Here is a 25,348-nt window from a genome sequence, read left to right as displayed (position 1 = left end):
TGTTTGTTCATAGTGCATAGTGTTAACTAATGTTAAAAAATACAACTTTTGATTTTAAAAATGTATTAGTATATGTTGAAATTAACATTTACTATTATGAATAAACGCATAATAAGTATTGTTCATTGTTAGTTCATGTTAACTAATGTTGTTAACTAATGTTAACAAATCGAGCCTTATTGTAGAATGTTACCTTACTAACCTGATTTTATATGATGGGGTACAATGGGACTAAATGCCCCCCAATGGTAAAAGACCTATTGAATGTTATTTTCTTCTAAAACATTAGACATGCAGAAATAACTATAACGGCACCTTCCTAAACCCCTGTTATACTGCAACAAATTATTTGACATTAGTGGAAAGAAATGGATTTATTGCAATGGACGTGCAAAGTGGGTCCAATTTGACTGCTGGAAAAAGACAATACAGATTCATTTGTGAAACAGGCATATGCTAAAACTATAACAAAAAAATGTTTGCTGTTGGTTTTCTACAAGCAGAATAAATCAGAATTTGTTGTAATATAGCTGAGATATTATAAAATGCCAAAAGTGATTAAAATAAACGTAAATTGAGACATCCTTGGCCAATATTGGCCAAGTTTTTGAGAAAGGTATAGCTGCAGGCATTGCTCCAAAAAGGGGAGGCCGCTCCAAATCGCCATTGAAGATATAGGGAACCCCTTACCTAACCCTTTCCCTAACCTTAACCGTGAGTGGAAGTGATGCTCCAAACCCTTTTGGAGTTGGCACAACCCCCTTTTGGCATAACCACGCCCTCTTTTGGAGATCCCGCCCCCATTTGGAGGTCTCCGGCCTGCAATTATACCTACAATATATATTGTAGATTACTCCATTAATATTCAATATATACAGTATCTTTTTCCCTGTCATTATACACTTTGGGACCACAGTATAACAGATTTTCATTAAGGGGGCCTTAAGTGCCATTGTACACTTATCAAGAATTTATGCATTTTAAATGGTTTTCAATACGGGTCAAAAATGACCTGAATGACAATAGGAGGGTTATTAGTGACAAAAATTACATTCGGGCTTTACTAAAAACATTCGCTTAAGCCCAGAAGGAGTTCCTAATGTTGTAGTGGCATCGGGAACTCCTTCAAGACAACTGGAAAAGCATCCCAGGTAGATGAATTTGGTTGAAAAAATGGCACAAATGTGCAAAGATGTTATCAAGACATATGATGAATATCAGAGCCTAAAATATAAGATTATTTTGATTTAAAAAAAATACTTTTTGGACACTACATAATTCTCCTACTTCTTTGTGTGTTCCACAATCCATTATTTTTCATAATCACTATAACGATTTGTGATTATAATCTTTTTTCAGGGCTACAGCAAAACAACAAATATTTAATGTTTAATTTTCTTTCGTGAGTTCTTTTGATACAATGGTAAGATATCTGCTTGATGTTTTGCATCTGGCATCAGTCTTCCCCCTGACGAGAAACACTTGTTTTAAGTCATATAAATTCTACAGTTGAAGTCAGAAGTTTACATACATTAAGGTTGAAGTCATTTAAACTAATTTTTTAACCACTCCATTGATTTAATATTAGCAAACTACAGTTTTGGCAAGTCGTTTAGGACATCTACTTTGTGCATGACATGAGTAATTTTTCCAACAATTGTTTACAGACAGATTGTTTCCCTTTTAATTGACTATATCAAAATTCTAGTGGGTCAGAAGTTTACTGTGCCTTTAAGCAGCTTGGAAAATCCCAGAAAATGATGTCAACCCTTTACACAAATAGCCAATTAGCTTCTGATAGGTGTACTGAATTGGAGGTGTACCTGTGGATGTATTTTAAGACCTACCTTCAAACTCAGAGCCTCTTTGCTTGATATCATGGGAAAATCAAAAGAAATTAGCCAAGACCTCAGACAAAAAATTGTGGACCTCCACAAGTCTGGTTAATCCTTGGGAGCAATTTCCAAACGCCTGAAGGTACCACGTTCATCTGTTCAAACAATTGTACGCAAGTATAAACACCATGGGACCATGCAGCCATCATACCGCTCTGAAAGGAGACGCATTCAGTCTACTAGAGATTAATGTAGTTTGGTGCGAAAAGTGCAAATCAATCCCAGAACAACAGCAAAGCACCCTGTGAAGATGCTGGAGGAAACAGGTAGACAAGTATCTAGATCCACAATAAAACGAGTCCTATATCAACATAACATGAAAGGCTGCTCAGCAAGGAAGAAGCCAATGCTCCAAAACCGCCATAAAAAAGCCAGACTACATGGCGACAAAGATCTTTCTTTTTGGAGAAATGTCCTCTGGTCTAATGAAACAAAAATTGAACTGTTTGGCCATAATGACCATCATTATGTTTGGAGGTAAAAGGGTGAGGCTTGCAAGCCGAAGAACACCATCCCAACCGTGAAGCATGGGGGTGGCAGCATCATGTTGTGGGGGTGCTTTGCTGCAGGAGGGACTGGTGCACTTCACAAAATAGAAGGCATCATGAGGAAGGAACATTATGCGGATATATTGAAGCAACAACTCAGACATCAGCCAGGAAGTTGAAGCTTGGTCGCAAATGGGTCTTCCAAATGGACAATGACCCCAAACATACCTCCAAAGTTGTGGCAAAATGGCTTAAGGACAACAAAGTCAAGGTATTTGAATGGCCATCACAAAGCCCTGACCTCAATCCAAATTTGTGGGCAGAACTGAAAAAGCATGTGCAAGCAAGGAGGCCTACAAACCTGACTCAGTTACACCAGTTCTGTCTGGAGGAATGGGCCAAAATTCCAGCAACTTATTGTGAGAAGCTTGTGGAAGTCTACCCAAAACATTTGACCCAAGTTAAACAATTTAAAGGCAATGCTACCAAATACTAACAAAGTGTATGTAAACTTCTGACCCACTGGAAATGTGATGAAAGAAATAAAAGCTGACATAAATCATTCTCTCTACTATTATTCTAACATTTCACATTCTTAAAATAAAGTAGTCATCCTAACTAACCTAAGACAGAGAATGTTTTCTACAATCAAATGTCAGGAATTATGAAAAACTGAGTTTAAATGTATTTGGCTAAGGTGTATGTAAACTTCTGACTTCAACTGTATATTAAACATGATGTAATTGTGCTGTAAATCATTTTGGCAGCAAACAAGCTTTTCAACAAACAGCATCTTTTAAATTCAGGGGTACATTTTATTTCACAAAAAAAAAGAAAATATGAAAGATTAGGAAATATGCAGATGAATGGGTCATAACTCAAAAGAAAGTTGAGTGTAACAAGTCAACAGATCCATTTCAGTTTACATTTCACATGTTTATCAGAAAATTTGCCAACTAAACATTGTTTTTGAAGTCTTTACACTGTGACCGACATTGGTGTATTTGTTGGAAAAATTCCACTGAACAAAGGTAACTAAATTAGTATAAAATGTGATTAGTGCTTTATTAAAACAGCTGCACTGACAGTCTCATATGTTTAATATTTGATCTACAAATGTAACAAATTGGCTGAGCTTTATGGAGCAGTAGGTAGTTCACAGGAGTTCTATGCATGTTTGAATTTGGCCTTTCACACAAAACAGAAACAACATAAACGGATTCAGTTTAAATTCCATAATATGCCTTAGCAGCTCCTTTAGGAAACTATCTTTCTCACCACATAGAGGTATACTTGTATACAAGTACTTTAACAAAGTTGAATATTGCATTGTTTCATTGTCTGGCATTACAAATAAATTATAAAACAAATAGATAATACAAAACCAACTACCATTGGTTTCAATAATACTCATCAATATAACCCATATTGCTTTAAAATGAGCAATATCTAGAAACTAAAATACTGTGTCATCAAAATACATCTCATTGTGAAGAACTTCACATTTCGGGTCCACTAAATGAAAAAAACATATTCAGGTTTCCCTGCCTTATTGCTATTTTATTTCCAACATATTACGATAATTTTTTTTTTTTTCTTTTTTTTTTTTTTACAGAGTATTCTATATATTACAAAATGACATTTCTAGGAAAAGTGGTGTTAACAGAGGACTGATGTTGACTAGCCTTCATTTCTTCATTATTTACTAGACACTTGTCTCATTGCAGTATACTCTTTAATGCAACATTATGCTCAGCTCTTCATAACAATTGCTCTGCATCATTTATGCTAATGTTTTAAAATAATACATTTCAATATTCAAATGAACTGCAGAAACGATCTCTGAGCTTCTCTAACGCTAGTTATGTAACCCTAAAACTGAGTTAATAACCAAGTGGTAAAATAATTTATTTATTTTTTTATTTAATATTTAAAAAATAATTATAATAAAAAAATAATAATAATAATTAAAAAATATGACTTGATTACTACAGATAAAAATGGCCAAAATCAACCTCTTAATGTCAGGACAAAAAGTGAAGAAAAAAATAAAAATAAAATAATAATAATAATAAAACCATTTGTTGACAAAATGTTGACATATTAAGCATTTACAAAGATAAATGCAAAGCAGTCAACAGCACCAAATAACCACCCATTATTTAGTTCCCCAACTAAATTATCCCAAATAATTAGTTCATTAAATACTTTATTTCAAACTCTCTTCATCTCAGGTGCACAGCTTGCCTGCATTTTCAGCAGGACATATGCTCTAATACAAGCATTTCCTGTTTTGAAATTGTGAAGACAATTTAGAAGAATAAAATAAATGTTCCAATAAACATTCTGGTTATACCTCTAGAAAACCCCTAGAAAGATTGCTCATGGGTACGATATGAGAACATGAACATAAGAAACTGAAGTACAGAGGCTTATTTTCATATACAGTGACTTATGACTGGTATCTAGAAAAGATAAACCACTTGATAAAAGTATGATTAATTTCACTATAAAACAAATATGCTTGAAACAAAACAATATTGTTTGCCCGTTGTCTTAAAATATTAAGACCTTGTTTTCATGATACCTATGATGCAACTGTTTGAATCAAGCAGAATGTGAAGCTACTGGCTGATGCCACACAGTCCGACAGGTTTTACATGACTAAAAACTAAATAAATCTTATTTCATATATAGATGGACGCTGAATAGTTGCATCCACGTTAAATCTAGCACTATTGGACAGGCAGTCCACAGCACCTGATGTCATGCCATTAAAGTGTCAAAGATCAAACTAGGCCATGACAACACTTGGAATGATTGAATGAATACATAAACATTAATGCAATGTTATGAGAACAAAACATTGGTTATTATTGGTTAAAAGAACTTAATTGCAACCCAAACTATTTGCATCAATGGCTGATGCATCCGACTTAAAATCTCCATTGCTACAGTAAGGGCTTATACTAACTTGATCTGTGATGTAATCAAAGTTACTACAGATTAGACGGGTGGAAGAAGGTTGGATAACTAGCCAATTATCTTCTTTGTCTAGGCAAGTGTCTTTGAACTGCTGGCAGCTCTGTAACAGATTTAAGGGGTGTTCACACTGATGGCGATTTGCTGATACAAAGCAATCGTGTGTCTCTAAATTTTTAGAGAGTTGCCGATTTCAGGGGGCACGACCAACTGTTGGCAGTGTGACAAAGTTAAAGGAAATGGTTTATCCAAAACTGAAAATTCTGTCATATTTTTTTCATTCCAAACCTCTGACTTATGTTCATATTTTAATGGATATTTCAGTATGTCTTTTCAGTACAATGGCAGCTGATAGTGAGTAGAGGTCGACCGATAGTGGATTTTGCCGATACAGATAACGATGGTAGTGGAAAGGGCGATAACCGATTAATCGGCTGATTGTTTTTAAAATTGATTTATAGAATGAAATAAAAATATATTATACTTTTCTTACTATGACGGCACAGACATAAGCTACAAGAGTCCATAATGAATAAAATCAAAGATGCAGTTTATTGTTGAACCAAAATACCAATAATCAGAAAAAATGAATATTTGGTGCAAAAAGTGGGACTTTTAACTATAAACAAGCCCAAAACCCACCAGGGACTCTTGCATTTTGAAATTAGTAAGACTTGGCTCAGTTACAATGCTCTATAGTTAATTTGCTATTTATCAAACTAAGCTTTTAATAGTCTATATATATTATTCTGGAGGAAATTATATACACCAATCAGCCATAACATTAAAACCACCTGCCTAATATTGTGTAGGTCCCTCTCGTGCTGCCAAAACAGTGCCAACCCACATCACAGAATAGCATTCAGAGATGATATTCTTCTCACCACAATGGTACAGTGCGGTTATTTGAGTTAATGTAGACTTTGTCAGTTCAAACCAGTCTGGCCATTTTATGTTCTCTCATCAAAAAGGCATTTCTGTCCACAGAACTGCCACTTACTGGATGTTTTTTGTTTTTGGCACCATTCGAAGTAAATTCAAGAGACTGTTGTGTGTGAAAATTCCAGGAGATCAGCAGTTACAGAAATACTCAAACCAGCCCGTCTGGCACCAACAATCATACCATGCTCCAAATCACTGAGATCACATTTTTTCCCCATTCTGATGGTTGATGTGCACATTAACTGAAGCTCCTGACCCGTATCTGTATGATTTTATGTACTGCAGCCACATGATTGGCTGATTAGATAATCACATGGATGATTGTTTGTGCCAGACGGGCTGGTTTGAGTATTTCTGTAACTGCTGATCTCCTGGGATTTTCACACACAACATTCTCTAAAATTTACTCAGAACAAACAAAAAACATCCAGTCAGCGGAAATGCCTTGTTGATGAGAGAGGTCAACAGAGAATGGCCAGACTGGTTTGAACTGACAAAGTCTATGGTAACTCACATAACCGCTCTGTACAATTGTGCTGAGAAGAATATCATGCTATTCTGAGATGTGGGTTGGTGCTGTTTTGGCGGCACGAGGGGGACCTACACAATATTGGACAGATGGTTTTAATGTTGTGGCTGATCGGTATATATATATATATATATATATATATATATATATATATATATATACACACACACACACACACACACACAGTTGAAGTCAAAAGTTTATGTACACCTTAGCCAAATACATTTAAACTCAGTTTTTCACAATTCCTGACATTTAATCGTAGAAAACATTTACTGTCTTAGGTCAGTTAGGATCACTCTTTATTTAAAGAATGTGAAATGTCAGAATAATAGTAGAGAATGATTTATTTCAGCTTTTATTTCTTTCATCACATTCCCAGTAGGTCAGAAGTTTACATACGCTTTGTTAGTATTTAGTAGCATTGCCATTAAATTGTTTGCACTTGGGTCAAAACGTTTTGGGTAGCCTTCCACAAAATTTCTGGAATTTTGGCCCATTCCTCCAGACAGAACTGCTGTAACTGAGTCAGGTTTGTAGGCCTCTTTGCTCGTCCACACTTTTTCATTTCTGCCCATAAATTTTCTATCGAATTGAGATCAGGGCTTTGTGATGGCCACTCCAATACCTTGACTTTGCTGTCCTTAAGCCATTTTGCCACAACTTTGGGGATATGCATGTGGTCATTGTCCATTTGGAAGACCCATTTGCGACCGAGGTTTAACTTCCTGGCTGATGTCTTGAGATGTTGCATCAATATATCCACATAATTTTCCTTCCTCATGATGCCATCTATTTTGTGAAGTGCACCAGTCCCTCCTGCAGCAAAGCACCCCCACAAAATGATGCTGCCACCCCATGCTTCATGGTTAGGATGGTGTTCTTCAGCTTGCAAGCCTCACCCTTTTTTCCTCCAAATATTACGAAGATCATTATGGCCAAACAGTTTGACTTTTGTTTCATTAGACCAGAGGACATTTCTCCAAAAAGTAAGACCTTTGTCCCCATGTGCACCTGCAAACTGTAGTCTGGCTTTTTTATGGCGGTTTTGGAGCATTGGCTTCTTCCTTGCTGAGCAGCCTTTCAGGTTATGTCGATAAAGGACTCGTTTTACTGTGGATCTAGATACTTGTCTACTTGTTTCCTCCAGCATCTTCACAAGGTCCTTTGCTGTTGTTCTGGGATTGATTTGCACTTTTCGCCCCAAACTCTGTTCATCTCTAGGACACAGAATGCGTCTCTGTCCTGAGCGGTATGATGGCTGCATGGTCACATGGTGTTTATACTTGCGTACTATTGTTTGTACAGATGAACGTGGTACCTTCAGACATTTGGAAATTGTTCCCAATGATGAAACAGACTTGTGGAGGTCTTGGCTGATTTCTTTTGATTTTCCCATGATGTCAAGCAAAGAGGCACTGAGTTTGAAGGTAGGCCTTAAAATACATCCACAGATACACCTCCAATTCAGTACACCTCCTATCAGAAGTTAATTGTCTAAAGGCTTGACATAATTTTCTGGAATTTTCCAAGCTGCTTAAAAGCACAGTTAGTGTATGTAAACTTTTGACCCACTGGAATTTTGATATAGTCAATTAAAAGGGAAACAATCTGTCTGTAAACAACTGTTGGAAAAATTACTAATGTCATGCACAAAGTAGATGTCCTAAACGACTTGCCAACACTATAGTTTGCTAATATTAATTCTGTGGAGTGGTCAAATTACATAAGTGTATGTAATTTCTGACTTCAACTGTGTGTTTTATATATATATATATATATATATATATATATATATATATATATATATTTTTTTTATTATTATTTTAAAAAATGAAGGGTTTTGTGTGTATATATATATATATATATATATATATATATATATATATATATATATATATATATATATATACACACACACACAAAACCCTTCATCTTTTAAAATAATAATAAATTAAAAAATATATATATATATATATATATATATTTCAGCAACTATTGGTATAAAGCTTAAAAAATAACCTAAAAATATCATAAAAGTAATCCATGCAACTCATGCATCATATTCCAAGGCTTCCGGGTTTGTGAGAAACAACAAGCAATTCAAGTCATATTTCAGCAAAAAACTTGACATCCGTTGTGCATGAGAGAAGCTCACTTACAGTGGCTCACATGAACATTTCTATTACTTGAATCCTTTCTATTCCTTCAATCGCTGTCAGTGTGAACTCACCTTTAGATACAAGTTATTGCAGTTTTACACAGTAAATGAATACACTTTTATCAGAGGCCCAATGAATCATGAGAAGGGTTCATTTGCGCTGGTTACTGGGGCTGCGTTGCTCCAAGTTGTCTTAAAAATGAATGCAAAATATCACGCAAAATATATTAGCTATGACTGACTGGCCATTACTTTTAGATTATAATCAACAAATCTGCAAACTTGCTGTAACTTTGCAAAGTAATTCAATATTGCTTGTACCGGGGGGCCTGGGTAGCTCAGCGAGTAAAGACGCTGACTACCACCTCTGGAGTTGCAAGTTCGAATCCAGGGCGTGCTGAGTGCCTCCAGCCAGGTCTCCTAAGCAACCAAATTGGCCCGGTTGCTAGGGAGGGTAGAGTCACATGGAGTAACCTCCTCGTGGTCGCCATAATGTGGTTCGCTCTCAGAGGGGCGCGTGGTGAGTTGTGCATGGATGCTGCGGAGAATAGTGTGAAGCCTCCACATGCGCTATGTCTCCATGGTAATTTGCTCAACAAGCCACGTGATAAGATGCGCGGATTGACGGTCTCAGACGCGGAGGCAACTGAGATTCGTCCTCCGCCACCTGGATTGAGGCGAGTCACTATGCCACCATGAGGACTTAGAGCACATTGGGAATTGCGCATTCCAAATTGGGTAAAAAAAATAAATATATATTGCTTGTGCCGGTTGTTCACAAATCCGTGATGTGAATGTGAAAAGGATTTATATCTGAGACTATACACTGAAAGGTCTGAGAGAATGGTGTATCAGTTAAGCTCTAAAGCATGGCGATGCTCTCTGGTGTACAGTTGAGGTGTGTGGAGGTGCTACTGCCCCGGGGAGACTTAAGGCTGCGGGCACCACATCCCATCACAACACCTTTGTTGATGCCTCCCATGATGACCCCTGAGCCCGGATGGTGATGTTGACTGCGCTTCATTAAGGCTGCCATCATGGTGTCAGTGTTGACCGTGCCGAACTCATAAGTGAAGGTGCCGTAGTAGACCAGAACCAGCACTGTGAAGACCCATTCACAAATGGCTGCGGCGTGCTGCAACATAAAGCTCTCGTGGATGAAGAAGATGCCACCTTAAGTAGGAAGGATGATGTTAAGGAATAGAGATAAAAATGAAGGGCACACTTTACCTTCAGCATTAAAAGTCCCGGTAAATCATGGTACATGTCACTGTCAGTTAACTAATCACCTGTAATGGTATTACCTCATAGACAAGCAATGCTGGGAAACATTTAAATGTTTTTCAAAGTATTGTTGTATTGTAAGTATTGATATGCTACTGCATTACACCTAATTAAAATTAATAATGTTAAATTGCATATTTTTATTAATAGTAGTGTGTTATTAATGTGACTTGTAATTTCTAATTAAGGCTGTCGATTTAACGTGTTAATTTTGTGCAATTAATTATATAAATAAATATATATATATATATTTAAATTATGCAATTAATCATGCCCCTGACCCGTACATATGGCGTGAGACGCTGAAACGCAATGCCACCAAAGTGAAACACTCCAAGATCATCCATCTGAAGCATTCGTACATAGACAAACCTTTTAAATAGCGCTGTGTTTTTAGGACACAGTGTCAAGTTAAACATGTTTCAATATTTAAGTCCTTTTTTGCTAGAAATTCTACTCCCTGCCCAGTAGGGGGTGATATGCATAAAGAATGTGAATCACCAAAAACACAAGAAGAAGAATGTGAAAGTTAAAGTGAAGATTGACTGAGCAGGGAGTATAATTTCTAGTAAAAAAGCACTTAAATATTGATCCGTTTCTCACCCACACCTATCAAATCGCTTCAGAAGACATTGATTTAACCACTGGATTGCTTTTATGCTGCCTTATATTATTTTTGGAGCTTCAAAATCTTGGCACCCATTCACACATTGTATGGACCTACAGAGGTGAGATATTCTTCTAAAAGTCTTAATTTGTGTTCTGCAGAAGAAAGAAAGTTATACACATCTGGGATGGCATGAAGGTGAGTAAATGATGAGAGAATTTTCATTTTTAGAAGAACTATTCCTTCAAGCTCAATCAACAGCTTTTGAGGCATAACACTGATAGCCACAAAACTAATTTCGACTTGTCCATCTTTCTTTCTTTTTTTTTTTTTTTTAAAGAAGCAAATACCTGGGTTATAGTGAGGTACTTACAATGGAAGTGAATGGGGCCAATCTGTTCAAGATGTGAATAATATTTATGTTAACATGATTTATGTGATAAAATCACTTACCAATCTTTTCTGTGTAAAGTTATATCAAATATTACAACTTAGTTGCCATGTCGGTTTAATGCCTTAAACCCTAAAATGACCAAAAAAATGCAAATTTTACAGATCAAATAATAATACACAAGTTTTAACAGAAAAATGTGCTTTTATAAAATTATAAGCTTCACATTTCTGCCTTCAAACCCTCCAAAAACTGGCCTCATTCACATTCAATAATGACTAGTAAGTAATTTACAAATGCATTATAAATCATTTATATGCAGTTATAACAACATGAATAAAAAGGCCAAATTTCATGCAATACTTGCCAAATAGTGAGCATTTAAACTTGTTAACATCTTATAAATGCTTAATAAATATACTTATTCATACTTCCATAAATCAGAAACATAAAATGTTCCAATTCATGATTTATGTCACAATGCAGAAAAAACAGATAATTATAGTGAGATTAAAAGGAGGGATTGTGTCATTTTGCTACAGTCCAATTTGTGTTTATATTAATTACTTTAATTTCTTGACATTAAACCAACTTTATGGAAACAGATTTCTAATGTTGGCAACTAATAAATTCTTCAATTGTGTCCGCTTTACATTAAGGTACATTTTTATCAGTTACCAATGTTAAATAAGTGTTATTAAGCATTTATACCATATGAGGTAAAATGGCTCACTATTTGGCAAGTCTCCCTTATAAACACATATCAACGGTTTATAATGCATTTGTAAATTAATAATTAGTCATTAATAAACCCCTTTATAAACCCTTATCAAAGAAAAATTGTAACCTCCATTTTTGCCTTTTTTTAAAGAAAAGGAGGCAATCAACATTACTCCACAAATGCTGCCGACTGAGTTTAACTCAGAATATTCCTTTAACTGCAACCTTAAGTGTTTAAGTTTAGACACAGACAGACAGCCAGTATAAATAGCCTACTGGTTCTTAAGTGTTTTTGTTTTGTTCGGCTATTACACATGACCAATGAACATGAGCTATTATTATTGTTAAACGTGGCTTAGTAAAGTTCAGCAAAGCACATCTTCACAGCCGTTTCTTGTTGGTTTAGCTCTCTGCACTGCCATCTGTCATTTGGGAGAATAATGCAACCGAGGGGCGCATCAAGTATAAACGCCTCGGCCGCTGAGAGCTGCGCCAAGATAGAGAACAGTGCCAACCGGAAGTATAAAAAAGAGGAAATGTTCTGTGAAGTCTTGTTCATGCATGAGTTTTTCCAAACTTTTCGATTTTTCTTTTAAAGTTGCATGTAACTGGCAAAGTTTAAAACCCTTGTTTTAGAGCAATGAGACAGGACCAATTAGTGTTCACACTGCAAATGTGATTTCGACAGCCTCTGAATGTGTTTCAAGTGATCGGATCACAAAATGCTTTGGACCACAGCTGTATTTAACACTATTCACTGAGACGGATGTGACTACCGGGTGCAAACGGGGTCATTGTGTTGCTGTATAGAAACAATCTTGATAAGGATACTGAGGACAAGCGAGACCAGAGTTCCAGCTGAGAGAGCTATACGCACATGAGCCATCCAGTAGTCCAGCGCCGTCTCCGCTATACGATACGTCAGAACGCACTGCAGACACACAAAGAGCAAGCCGGCAGGGAACGCAACACCAGCTCCAACATAATGAAGCGTTTTAGCGTGATCGACCTGAGAGAACAAAAAAAGACAGAGAATGAGAGGAAGCCAAAACACAAATGGTGATGCCACTGACATTTGCATAACATGGGCTGAAGTCGCCAGGGAAGTCTCTCGCCTGCTCACCTGAAAGTTGCCCACCATGACCAGACCCAGGGCGTTAATGCAGCCAGACACCAAAGCGCTCGTATTGGTCCAGCAGTGATGACTGTGTTCAATCACTTGAGAATAGCGCAGCATGCACACCATAACCACTGCAGAGACAGATCACAAGAGGAAAAGAGAGAAGGAACAGAATATAAGACATTTGTTGGGAATATACTGCTCTCAATGACAATGAGGCATATCCTGATTATTAATATTATTAATTAGATTAATTATACAAAATATTCAGATATCAATCTACTGAACTTGAGTTAAAAGGTCTGTTTATGGTCATTTCAAAGAAAATATATTAACAGGTGAAGTGTGCATTTTCTGCGCCACTTGTAGCAGTATACCCATTAAACTAGAATAGAAAGTATTTTAACAGAAAAAAAAAAAACAAAAAACAGACACTCCGCCTTTAAAAGACAGCTTGGGTAATCACCAACCGTTTAAAGGTGGAGTGCATATTGAATATTAAGTGAAGTATTTAGTCATTTTGAAATCCTAATTCTTACCCATAAAAGCCCCAACATTGCCTATCAAACTGAAGAGACAGCTCTCTGGTGGATAGCAACCACATTTACTGTCAAAAGAAAACAAAAGATAACACTTTAGGTCAAGGTTAACAAAAATAGCGAAACCAGTGAAATGAGACATCTTAAAATTGTGGTCATTCTGTGGTATTCCAGATAAATTCACAGCAAGCATTCACCTGATGAGGGGGATGTCTTGAAGAGTGCAGCAGGTCTTTGGGAAGCCCCTCTTAGCCGTTACCTCTGTACATGTTAAGTTGTATGACCTACGATACACAGAACTAAGCATGAAACACTGAAGTACTAGCTACAAAGTGACTCTGGACCGGATTGGGCAGAAGTGCATGCAGATACTGGGAGGTTTGGGATTCAACTTACCAGTTCTCAACAGGACATACATGATGGTTAATTACTGCCATGGCATAACTAGAGACAAAAAATATTTTAGAATTAGTGTTAATAATAGTGGTGAGCAGCAAAACCATTATCTACAGGTGCATCTCAATAAATTAGAATGTCGTGGAAAAGTTCATTTATTTCAGTAATTCAACTCAAATTGTGAAACTCGTGTATTAAATAAATTAAATGCACACAGACTGAAGTAGTTTAAGTCTTTGGTTCTTTTAATTGTGATGATTTTGGCTCACATTTAACAAAAACCCACCAATTCACTATCTCAAAAAATTAGAATACATCATAAGACCAATAAAAAAAAACATTTTTAGTGAATTGTTGGCCTTCTGGAAAGTATGTTCATTTACTGTATATGTACTAAATACTTGGTTGGGGCTCCTTTTCCTTTAAATACTGCCTCAGTTCGGCGTGGCATGGAGGTGATCAGTTTGTGGCACTGCTGAGGTGGTATGGAAGCCCAGGTTTCTTTGACAGTGGCCGTCAGCTCATCTGCATTTTTTGGTCTCTTGTTTCTCATTTTCCTCTTGACAATACCCCATAGATTCTCTATGGGGTTCAGGTCTGGTGAGTTTGCTGGCCAGTCAAGCACACCAACACCATGGTCATTTAACCAACTTTTGGTGCTTTTGGCAGTGTGGGCAGGTGCCAAATCCTGCTGGAAAATGAAATCAGCATCTTTAAAAAGCTGGTCAGCAGAAGGAAGCATGAAGTGCTTCAAAATTTCTTGGTAAACGGGTGCAGTGACTTTGGTTTTCAAAAAACACAATGGATCAACACCAGCAGATGACATTGCACCCCAAATCATCACAGACTGTGGAAACTTAACACTGGACTTCAAGCAACTTGGGCTATGAGCTTCTCCACCCTTCCTCCAGACTCTAGGACCTTGGTTTCCAAATGAAATACAAAACTTGCTCTCATCTGAAAAGAGGACTTTGGACCACTGGGCAACAGTCCAGTTCTTCTTCTCCTTAGCCCAGGTAAGACGCCTCTGACGTTGTCTGTGGTTCAGGAGTGGCTTAACAAGAGGAATACAACAACTGTAGCCAAATTCCTTGACATGTCTGTGTGTGGTGGCTCTTGATGCCTTGACCACAGCCTCAGTCCATTCCTTGTGAAGTTCACCCAAATTCTTGAATCGATTTTGCTTGACAATCCTCATTAGGCTGCGGTTCTCTCGGTTGGTTGTGCATCTTTTTCTTCCAACTTTTTCCTTCCACTCAACTTTTTGTTAACATGCTTGGATACAGCACTCTGTGAACAGCCAGCTTCTTTGGCAATGAATGTTTGTGGCTTACCCTCCTTGTGAAGGGTGTCAATGATTGTCTTCTGGACAACTGTCAGATCAGCAGTCTTCCCCATGATTGTGTAGCCTAGTGAACCAAACTGAGAGATCATTTTGAAGGCTCAGGAAACCTTTGCAGGTGTTTTGAGTTGATTAGCTGATTGGCATGTCACCATATTCTAATTTTCTGAGATAGTGAATTGGTGGGTTTTTGTTAAATGTGAGCCAAAATCATCACAATTAAAAGAACCAAAGACTTAAACTACTTCAGTCTGTGTGCACTGAATTTATTTAATACACGAGTTTCACGATTTGAGTTGAATTACTGAAATAAATGAACTTTTCCACGACATTCTAATTTATTGAGATGCACCTGTATATCTGTTGCAATGGCAAAATGATCTGTATCTGTATTCAATATAACTGGATGTGGGCGAGGCTTAAACTGGAACTGTTTTTCAATGTAACTCTATTCCATTTATAGTTTCCACATAGCAAATATGCCTTGTATAATTCATAAAATTATTTATTTTTTATGTATTCTTTTTTCTAACCAGATGCAGCTAAACATGTGTTGTCTAAAACTGGACAACCTTATCATCCATATTGTTGAACAATAAAAAAGCTTAAAAAAAAAAAATAATAATAATAATACAAAAAAGATTCTGTTTAAAGTAAGGGACAAGCCTTTGGTAGGTGTGCTTTAAACGATTTTAATTCACGACGTAGAGCCAAAGAACCAGCCGACATGAAGTGCATTATAACTGCTTAAAGCACACCTAGCTGTGGATTATCCCGCTTATACCATGGTCATGGTTTCGAATGTGACAGTTGTAAAATTAGCACTTATTAGGGGTGTAACGGTTCACTCATCTCACGATTCGGTTCAGTTCACTATACTGAGCTCACGGTTCGGTTCATTTTACTATTCTTTCAACTAAGCCTGAATGAAGAAAAGTTAAGATTGAAAGTTTTATTATTATTACTTTAAAGACATGCAAAACATTTAGCACTGTTCTTAAAAGTGCTATATGATCCATCAGAGATGTACTGGGATTAAAAATCAGCCTAGAACAGGGCAATGGTGACACCAAATGTAAATATGAGCTAATAATTAGCTTTGCAGAAAATATGGAATAATGTTAGATTGTCCCTGTCTCTCTTACACACTGTCACTGATTACATACATTTAAAATATTTTAAATTAAAGCTGAATTGCTCTAAAATAATATTTTCTCTGATTACATCTAAATATTATTTTCAAAAACACATACAGTGCATCCGGAAAGTATTCACAGCGCTTCACTTTTTCCACATTTTGTTATGTTACAGCCTTATTCCAAAATGGATTAAATTCATTATTTTCCTCAAAATTCTACAAACAATACCCCATAATGACAATGTGAAAGAAGTTTGTTTGAAATCTTTGCAAATTTATTAAAAATAAAAAACGGGAAAAAAAAAAAAAAAAAATCACATGTACATTAAGTATTCACAGCCTTTGCCATGACACTCAAAATTGAGAAGTTTCTACAACTTGATTGGAGTCCACCTGTGGTAAATTCAGTTGATTGGACATGATTTGGAAAGGCACACACCTGTCTATATAAGGTCCCACAGTTAACAGTGCATGTCAGAGCACAAACCAAACCATGAAGTCCAAGGAATTGTCTGTAGACCTCCGAGACAGGATTGTATCGAGGCACAGATCTGGGGAAGGGTACAGAAAAATTTCTGCAGCATTGAAGGTCCCAATGAGCACAGTGGCCTCCATCATCCGTAAATGGAAGAAGTTTGGAACCACCAGGACTCTTCCTAGAGCTGGCCGCCCGGCCAAACTGAGCGATCGGGGGAGAAGGGCCTTAGTCAGGAAGGTGACCAAGAACCCAATGGTCACTCTGACAGAGCTCCAGCATTTCTCTGTGGAGAGAGGAGAACCTTCCAGAAGAACAATCATCTCTACAGCACTCCACCAATCAGGCCTGAATGGTAGAGTGGCCAGACGGAAGCCACTCCTCAGTAAAAGGCACATGACAGCCTGCCTGGAGTTTGCCAAAAGGCACCTGAAGGACTCTCAGACCATGAGAAACAAAGACTGAACTCTTTGGCCTGAATGGCAAGCGTCATGTCTGGAGGAAACCAGGCACCGCTCCTCACCTGGCCAATACCATCCCTACAGTGAAGCATGGTGGTGGCAGCATCATGCTGTGGGGATGTTTTTCAGCGGCAGAAACTGGGAGACTAGTCAGGATCGAGGGAAAGATGAATGCAGCAATGTACAGAGACATCCTTGATGAAAACCTGCTCCAGAGCGCTCTGGACCTCAGACTGGGGTGAAGGTTCATCTTCCAACAGAACAACGTCCCTAAGCACACAGCCAAGATAACAAAGGAGTGGCTCCAGGACAACTCTGTGAATGTCCTTGAGTGGCCCAGCCAGAGCTCAGACTTGAACCCGATTGAACATCTCTGGAGAGATCTGAAAATGGCTGTGCACCGATGCTCCCCATCCAACCTGATGGAGCTTGAGAGGTCCTGCAAAGAAGAATGGGAGAAGCTGCCCAAAAATAGGTGTGCCAAGCTTGAAGCATCATACTCAAAAAGACTTGAGGCTGTAATTGGTGCCAAAGGTGCTTCAACAAAGTATTGAGCAAAGGCTGTGAATACTTATGTACATGTGATTTTTTTTTTTCGTTTTTTATTTTTAATAAATTTGCAAAGATTTCAAACAAACTTCTTTCACATTGTCATTATGGGGTATTGTTTATAGAATTTTGAGGAAAATAATGAATTTAATCAATTTTGGAATAAGGCTGTAACATAACAAAATGTGGAAAAAGTGAAGCGCTGTGAATACTTTCCAGATGCACTGTATTTCATGAAAGTGCATGCTTATCCAGTCAAATAATGTCCCTACTTAAAAACCTACTGAAATGTACTGATGAAATCAAAATATTGCAAGCATTATAATACAAATTCAGAATTATATATAGTAGATTAATATGGCACTATCATAGTACCTCTGTAAACACGATCTTGTGCATCAGATGGACATCAGGGGGTGTATTACAGAAGGATCCTAACTTTAGAATACTATCTGTTTGGTAACCATGGAAATTCCAGTTAGGATCTTATTCAGGACAAAAGCTACACTATATTGCCAAAAGTATTCGCTCACCCATCCAAATAATTGAATTCAGGTGTTCCAATCACTTCCATGGCCACAGGTGTATAAAATGAAGCACCTAGGCATGCAGACTGCTTCTAGAAACATTTGTGAAAGAATGGGCCACTCTCAGGAGCTCAGTGAATTCCAGCATGGTACTGTGATAGGATGCCACCTGTGCAACAAGTCCAGTCGTGAAATTTTCTCGCTACCAAATATTCCACAGTCAAATGTCAGTGGTATTTTAACAAAGTGGAAGTGATTGGGAATGACAGCAACTCAGCCACGAAGTGGTAGGCCACGTAAAATGACAGAGCGGTGTCAGCGGTTGCTGAGGCGCATAGTGCGCAGAGGTCGCCAACTTTCTGCAGAGTCAATCGCTACAGACCTCCAAAGTTCATGTGGCCTTCAGATTAGCTCAAGAACAGTGCGTAGAGAGCTTCATGGAATGGGTTTCCATGGCCGAGCAGCTGCATCCAAGCCATACATCACCAAGTGCAATGCAAAGCGTCGGATGCAGTGGTGTAAAGCAGTGGAGATGCGTTCTCTGGAGTGACGAATCACGCTTCTCCATCTGGCAATCTGATGGACGAGTCTGGGTTTGGCGGTTGCCAGGAGAACGGTACTTGTCTGACTGCATTGTGCCAACTGTGAAGTTTGGTGGAGGGGGGATTATGGTGTGGGGTTGTTTTTCAGGAGCTGGGCTTGGCCCCTTAGTTCCAGTGAAAGGAACTCTTAATGCTTCAGCATACCAAGAGATTTTGGACAATTCCATGCTCCCAACTTTGTGGGAACAGTTTGGGGATGGCCCCTTCCTGTTCCAACATGACTGCGCACCAGTGCACAAAGCAAGGTCCATAAAGACATGGATGAGCGAGGTTGGTGTGGAAGAACTTGACTGGCCTGCACAGAGTCCTGACCTCAACCTGATAGAGCACCTTTGGGATGAATTAGAGCGAAGACTGCGAGCCAGGCCTTCTCGTCCAACATCAGTGTCTGACCTCACAAATGCGCTTCTGGAAGAATGGTCAAAAATTCCCATAAACACACTCCTAAACCTTGTGGAAAGCCTTCCCAGAAGAGCTGAATCTGTTATAGCTGCAAAGGGTGGGCCGACATCATATTAAACCCTATGGATTAAGAATGGGATGTCACTTAAGTTCATATGCATCTAAAGGCAGATGAGCGAATACTTTTGGCAATATAGTGTATTACAGAATAACATTTCCTAAAATGCATTATGCTATCTTACTGTAATTACAGTTAGGATTTGATTCGGTAATATGAATTTGTGAAAAATCCTAACTTAACTGATCAGATTTTGACTTAAGACATAAGATAGGAAGTTTTCTGTTATACGCCCCAAGATCCCTCCCAGTTATAAAAAGGCGCTTCTCTCTCTCCCGCTCCCTGTATTACATTAGCTTACTTGGTTGCACTTTCAGTTCTTGCAGATTCAGCTAGTAATCGCATTTTAGAGCTCCTTGTGTGCATTGAAGTGATTTCCATGCGTATACCTACACCTATGTTTAGGACGTTGCACGTATTGGATATAGATGCTTGTAAAATAATTAAAAGACAAACAAACAAATACCATCCAATCTCCGCGATGCGTATCATCATTTTTTTGAACCGTGATGTATCGTGCCAAGATACAACGTTACACCCCTAGTACTTATTGTTAATGATAAGGGGAAAACTGTCTGGTATCCATTAATGCTGCACGATTGATTGAATTAAGAATGAAATCACGATATAGCCTTGTGTGTTTACTAAACCACAAAAGGCTCAGTTTTATAAAACAGTCTGCATTCAGCACTTCAGTCAGCGATGTGTGATTGAGCAGTAGCCTAATGTTGTACTTCAGGCATGTGAGACTTCAACAGTTCTTATTTAATTTCGAGTTGGACATTCATAACTTGCACATCAGTATAACATTACTTGTATACTGGAAGCGCTGTATGTCTCGCACTGTAGATTCAAAAGAACCGGCTCATTAGAATGGTTCTTTTGGGATCGGACTATACCGGAAGCGTGTATGTTTCGTGCTGTAGATTCAAAAGAGCCTGCTTGAGATTCGTTCGATCGGGAATCAAATACACTGGTAGAGCTGTGTGTTTTACAATGTAGAGTCAGTAGAGGGCAGCGCTGCTGCAGACATGTGCTGCTGGAAACACTGTCAGAGTATTTCAGGATGGTGTTCCAGCCGCATCGGCAGAAAATTGCACGTTGGAGAACCGTTAACGGAACCAAGAGCCATGAAGATCATACAATTCCAGTATTTTTTAAAGAATGGAACCGGTTCTGAACAAGAAACGGTTCTCGATTCCCAACCCTAATTGTGAATATCATAACAATTAACAACTTAAACACTCACACGATCCATATGCCCGTGATGGAGAAGGCAGACAAGCTGACAGGCAGAACAATCCAGGCAGTCATTGGTCAATCTGTCAGATGCCTGCAACCTCAGCATGAGGGTGTGCAGGATTGGGCTATGGAGACACGATGTGAAACACTAGCAGGTGAAGCCATGCAGTGTGGGGTATGAACACCAGCGGGGGCAGTGCAATGCTCCTTCGGCTACATCTGTAGTCCCTCTGTTTCTCAATAACCATCAATAACTACTGAAGAAATAGTGATGTTGATGGTTGTTTACAAAGAGACTTTACACTGCAAAGGTGGCAAAGAAGTTGCATCTGAAGCGGCATATATACAATACCATGAAAATTTGCATTTTAAACAGACTACTTAAAGCAGCACTGAACTAGTATACAACTTTGGTCTCTCTATCGACATTTGCAGTTGTAACATAAAAATTGCAAGCTACTTGTGCTTCAGCCTGTGATCACCATATCAGAGTGGATCTTAGTAGCTACATCAAGAGTCACTGATAGTAAGAATAAAGTCCTGCAAGATGTATCTGAAAAATATGTCGTCTGAGCAAGTAGCACATCTGCCATCATTCTGTTCTTTGTTTACTAACATTAAAAGTGTCAGCATACTTTTAGTGTAATAAAATTGCTTTAATCCAATAGTATACCTCAGTCAGAAGCAAATTTTGTCATCAGCAGACTGCTCGAGCACTAAACGTGTGCGGCCCGGTTTTATTTGAACTCTAAACGTGCATACACCTGGAATTATTTGCACTAATTAGTGGGTCCACAAGGTGGCAATACTCACAATTGAGCCGTTGCTTTCATGAAGAAGCACTAGTAGAAGATGTAATCATTGTTAAACAACAGATGACAAAGGTAGAATACAACAACAGTGGATGTGCACGTCAAGATGAGAAACCTGCTTTTGCATAACTTGAGTCTGTAGGACTATAAAGGATTATTTATGGGTCTTAACTCCTAAAGAGTAGTCCAGTTCTGTCTTTCATAGCAGACTTAAGTGCTGGTCACACTACACTTCGTGCTCCATTCACTCCCATTCAAACGCATCTGAATGCGTGAGAACGGAAACGCAATCTCATGCGAAGAAATTTCGTACTACAATGCTTATCCAAAGTTCAAGTTTTGTGAACTCTGAACTGTGAATCTGTTTGACGAGAGGACGCATGACCAATAGAAGATCGAAACGTCACACGCTGACCTCTTGGATCAATACAAAGAATACATAGTTCACCCAAAAATGAAAATTCTCTCATCAATTACTCACCCTCATGCCATCCCAGACTTTCTTCTGCTGAGCACAAATGAAGATTTTTAGAAGAATACTTCAGCTCTGTAGGTCCTCACAATGCAAGTGAATGGTGACCAAAACTTTGAAGCACAAAAAGCACATAGAGGCAACATAAAAGTAATCCATAAGAGTTGCATAACAGTGGTTAAATCCATGTCTTAAGAACCGATATAATAGCTTTGGGTGAGAAACAGATCAATATTTAAGTCCTTTTTTACTATAAATCTCCAACTTTGACCAGCCCGACGAGTAGGTGGTGATATGCACGAAGAATGTGAATCGCTATAAAACAAAAGAAGAGCAATGTGAAAGTAAAAGTGGAAATTTATAGTGAAACAATTATATAAATATTGATCCGTTTCTCACCCACACCTATCATATCACTTCAGAAGACATGGATTAAATCACTTTAGTCTTATGGATTACTTTTATGCTGTCTTTACATGCTTTTCTAGCTTCAGATTTCTGGTCACCATTCACTTGCATTGTGAGGACCTACAGAACTGAGATATTCTTCTAAAAATCTTTTTGTGTGTGTTTGTGTGTTCAGCAGAAAAAACAAAGGCATACTCTTCTGGGATGGCATGAGGGTGAGGAAATGATTACATAATTTTCATTTGTGAGTGAACTATTCCTTTAAACATCTTATCTGTGTTAAGTTCTATCCAATATTACAACTTCGCTGCCATAACAACGTAATGTCTATAAAGCTTATAAGCAATTTTATCACACTAAAATCATGCTAACACGTCAGACGTTTATGTCTTGTGCTTTTAAAACAGTATGCATTTTAACGTTTATGGACTGGCCCCATTCTCTTCCACTGTAAGTGCCTTACTGTAACCACAATTTTAGCCTTTTTTTTAAATGAAAAACAGTCAAGTCAAAATAATTTTTTTATGTTAATAAACATTATGCCACAAATGCTGTCGACTGAGCTCAACTTGTATTGAACCTGAAACATTTCTTTAAGGTATCTGGCTGAAGAAGGATTGATTTAGCTAATAAAAAGTATTTATTTATACCGATTTAACTAATTTCAAATAGTCTAATGTTGGTCCCACTTAGACATTAGGCTTACACGCATATTATTCCTCAAAATTAAAAGAATTAGCTCATACCATAAAAAGGCGAAAACTATTGAGTAATATTCAAAAGTATAAAAACAGTGACATCATCCCTTTACTGTGAGCTAATTTACATACAGTGGGTTGATATAATAGTAACATTTCAAGTGTAACTGTACAGTTGCACCAAAATACTTTTTTATTCGAATGTAAATATTTTAATTGTGCTATAACCTTCTGCAAATATATTTGTTTCCTATACTAAAAGATAGATTTGTACTAATCTGTGAATTATGAAAATGTAATAAATGTGGCACATCCGGACTAATCTGATCTACCCTTCAGCACAGATCATCCTGAATGTCACAACAATCAGTAAATACAGTACGACACAACTAACCGGATAAATGTTAAAAGTTATTATTACACTATACTTAATAGTTATATTAAGATGACAGTACACAATATTGAAAGTAATGGTTTGTTTTAAAGATCGCACTCAACATAATCAGGTAGCGTGTGAGCTATCCAGCAAATGCTATTCAAGTAAACAACTTTTGAAGACGATAAGGATTTCTTAATATATGTATTTATTTAACTACATTCGCTGCATATCTATTTCTGGCGCATATGAACTATCGTACACAGGCTTGTCAGAATTGTGAGGTTCTGTTTTGATATGTAAAATCACGGTCTTACCGCAGGCCCCGCAGATCGTCAGTGGATGCTGGTGCTGTATCTCTGTGAAAGCTGCTGCATCTCAAGCTGATGTACTGGCGCTCTTCCTCCACAGGGGGCGCTCACATCTCCATTACTGTATATTTCCTACTACAGTTTCTTATGCTGGTCCTGTATCCCTGTGAAAGCTGCTGCATCTCAAGCTGATGTACTGGCGCTCTTCCTCCACAGGGGGCGCTCACATCTCCATTACTGTATATTTCCTACTACAGTTTCTTATGCTGGTCCTGTATCCCTGTGAAAGCTGCTGCATCTCAAGCTGATGTACTGGCGCTCTTCCTCCACAGGGGGCGCTCACATCTCCATTACTGTATATTTCCTACTACAGTTTCTTATGCTGGTCCTGTATCCCTGTGAAAGCTGCTGCATCTCAAGCTGATGTACTGGCTCTCTTCCTCCACAGGAGGCGCTCACATCTCCATTACTGTATATTGCCTACTACAGTTCCTTATGCTGGTCCTGTATCCCTGTGAAAGCTGCTGCATCTCAAGGTGATGTACTGGCGCTCTTCCTCCACAGGAGGCGCTCACATCTCCATTACTGTATATTGCCTACTACAGTTCCTTATGCTGGTCCTGTATCCCTGTGAAAGCTGCTGCATCTCAAGCTGATGTACTGGCGCTCTTCCTCCACAGGGGGCGCTCACATCTCCATTACTGTATATTTCCTACTACAGTTTCTTATGCTGGTCCTGTATCCCTGTGAAAGCTGCTGCATCTCAAGCTGATGTACTGGCGCTCTTCCTCCACAGGGGGCGCTCACATCTCCATTACTGTACATTTCCTACTACAGTTTCTTATGCTGGTCCTGTATCCCTGTGAAAGCTGCTGCATCTCAAGCTGATGTACTGGTGCTCTTCCTCCACAGGGGGCGCTCACATCTCCATTACTGTATATTTCCTACTACAGTTCCTTATGCTGGTCCTGTATCCCTGTGAAAGCTGCTGCATCTCAAGCTGATGTACTAGCGCTCTTCCTCCACAGGGGGCGCTCACATCTCCATTACTGTATATTGCCTACTACAGTTCCTTATGCTGGTCCTGTATCCCTGTGAAAGCTGCTGCATCTCAAGCTGATGTACTGGCGCTCTTCCTCCACAGGAGGCGCTCACATCTCCATTACTGTATATTGCCTACTACAGTTCCTTATGCTGGTCCTGTATCCCTGTGAAAGCTGCTGCATCTCAAGGTGATGTACTGGCGCTCTTCCTCCACAGGAGGCGCTCACATCTCCATTACTGTATATTGCCTACTACAGTTTCTTATGCTGGTCCTGTATCCCTGTGAAAGATGCTGTATCTCAAGCTGATGTACTGGC

General features: G+C 38.4%; 1 protein-coding gene across 3 annotated transcripts; it reads right to left on the bottom strand.

The window, feature by feature from the left end:
* Positions 1–8,830: 8,830 nt before the first annotated feature.
* Positions 8,831–24,418, bottom strand: tmem150ab (transmembrane protein 150Ab). 3 transcript variants are annotated; one of them, XM_051696192.1, is made up of 8 exons: positions 23,994–24,416; positions 20,918–21,164; positions 14,055–14,102; positions 13,856–13,942; positions 13,659–13,726; positions 13,123–13,250; positions 12,831–13,008; positions 8,831–10,170 (listed from the first exon to the last, which is right to left on the bottom strand). In XM_051696192.1, exons 2-8 carry the CDS (start codon positions 20,980–20,982, stop codon positions 9,860–9,862), a joined length of 885 nt encoding a protein of 294 aa, XP_051552152.1. In that variant the 5' UTR covers positions 20,983–21,164; positions 23,994–24,416; the 3' UTR covers positions 8,831–9,859. The 3 variants fall into 3 exon arrangements, with proteins under 3 accessions (XP_051552152.1, XP_051552153.1, XP_051552154.1); XM_051696193.1 differs by having other exon boundaries at positions 20,918–21,213; positions 23,994–24,014; XM_051696194.1 differs by lacking the exon at positions 20,918–21,164 and having other exon boundaries at positions 23,994–24,418.
* Positions 24,419–25,348: the final 930 nt, after the last annotated feature.

This window comes from Myxocyprinus asiaticus, chromosome 4 (genome assembly GCF_019703515.2).
Source record: "Myxocyprinus asiaticus isolate MX2 ecotype Aquarium Trade chromosome 4, UBuf_Myxa_2, whole genome shotgun sequence".
NCBI classification, from domain to species: domain Eukaryota; kingdom Metazoa; phylum Chordata; class Actinopteri; order Cypriniformes; family Catostomidae; genus Myxocyprinus; species Myxocyprinus asiaticus.
Note: the sequence above shows the minus strand (reverse complement) of the source record. Positions and strands in the feature narration are given on the sequence as shown.

Bases quoted from the DNA above. Each gene is read 5' to 3' on its own strand.
- tmem150ab (XM_051696192.1), bottom strand. From the start codon at position 20,982: ATGACTGCCTGGATTGTTCTGCCTGTCAGCTTGTCTGCCTTCTCCATC. The intron at 13,009-13,122 runs GTGAGCAGGCGA...TTGTTCTCTCAG, and splicing joins TCATGGTGGGCAACTTTCAG to GTCGATCACGCTAAAACGCT. The intron at 10,171-12,830 runs GTATCCTTATCA...TTCCTACTTAAG, and splicing joins TCTGGTCTCGCTTGTCCTCA to GTGGCATCTTCTTCATCCAC.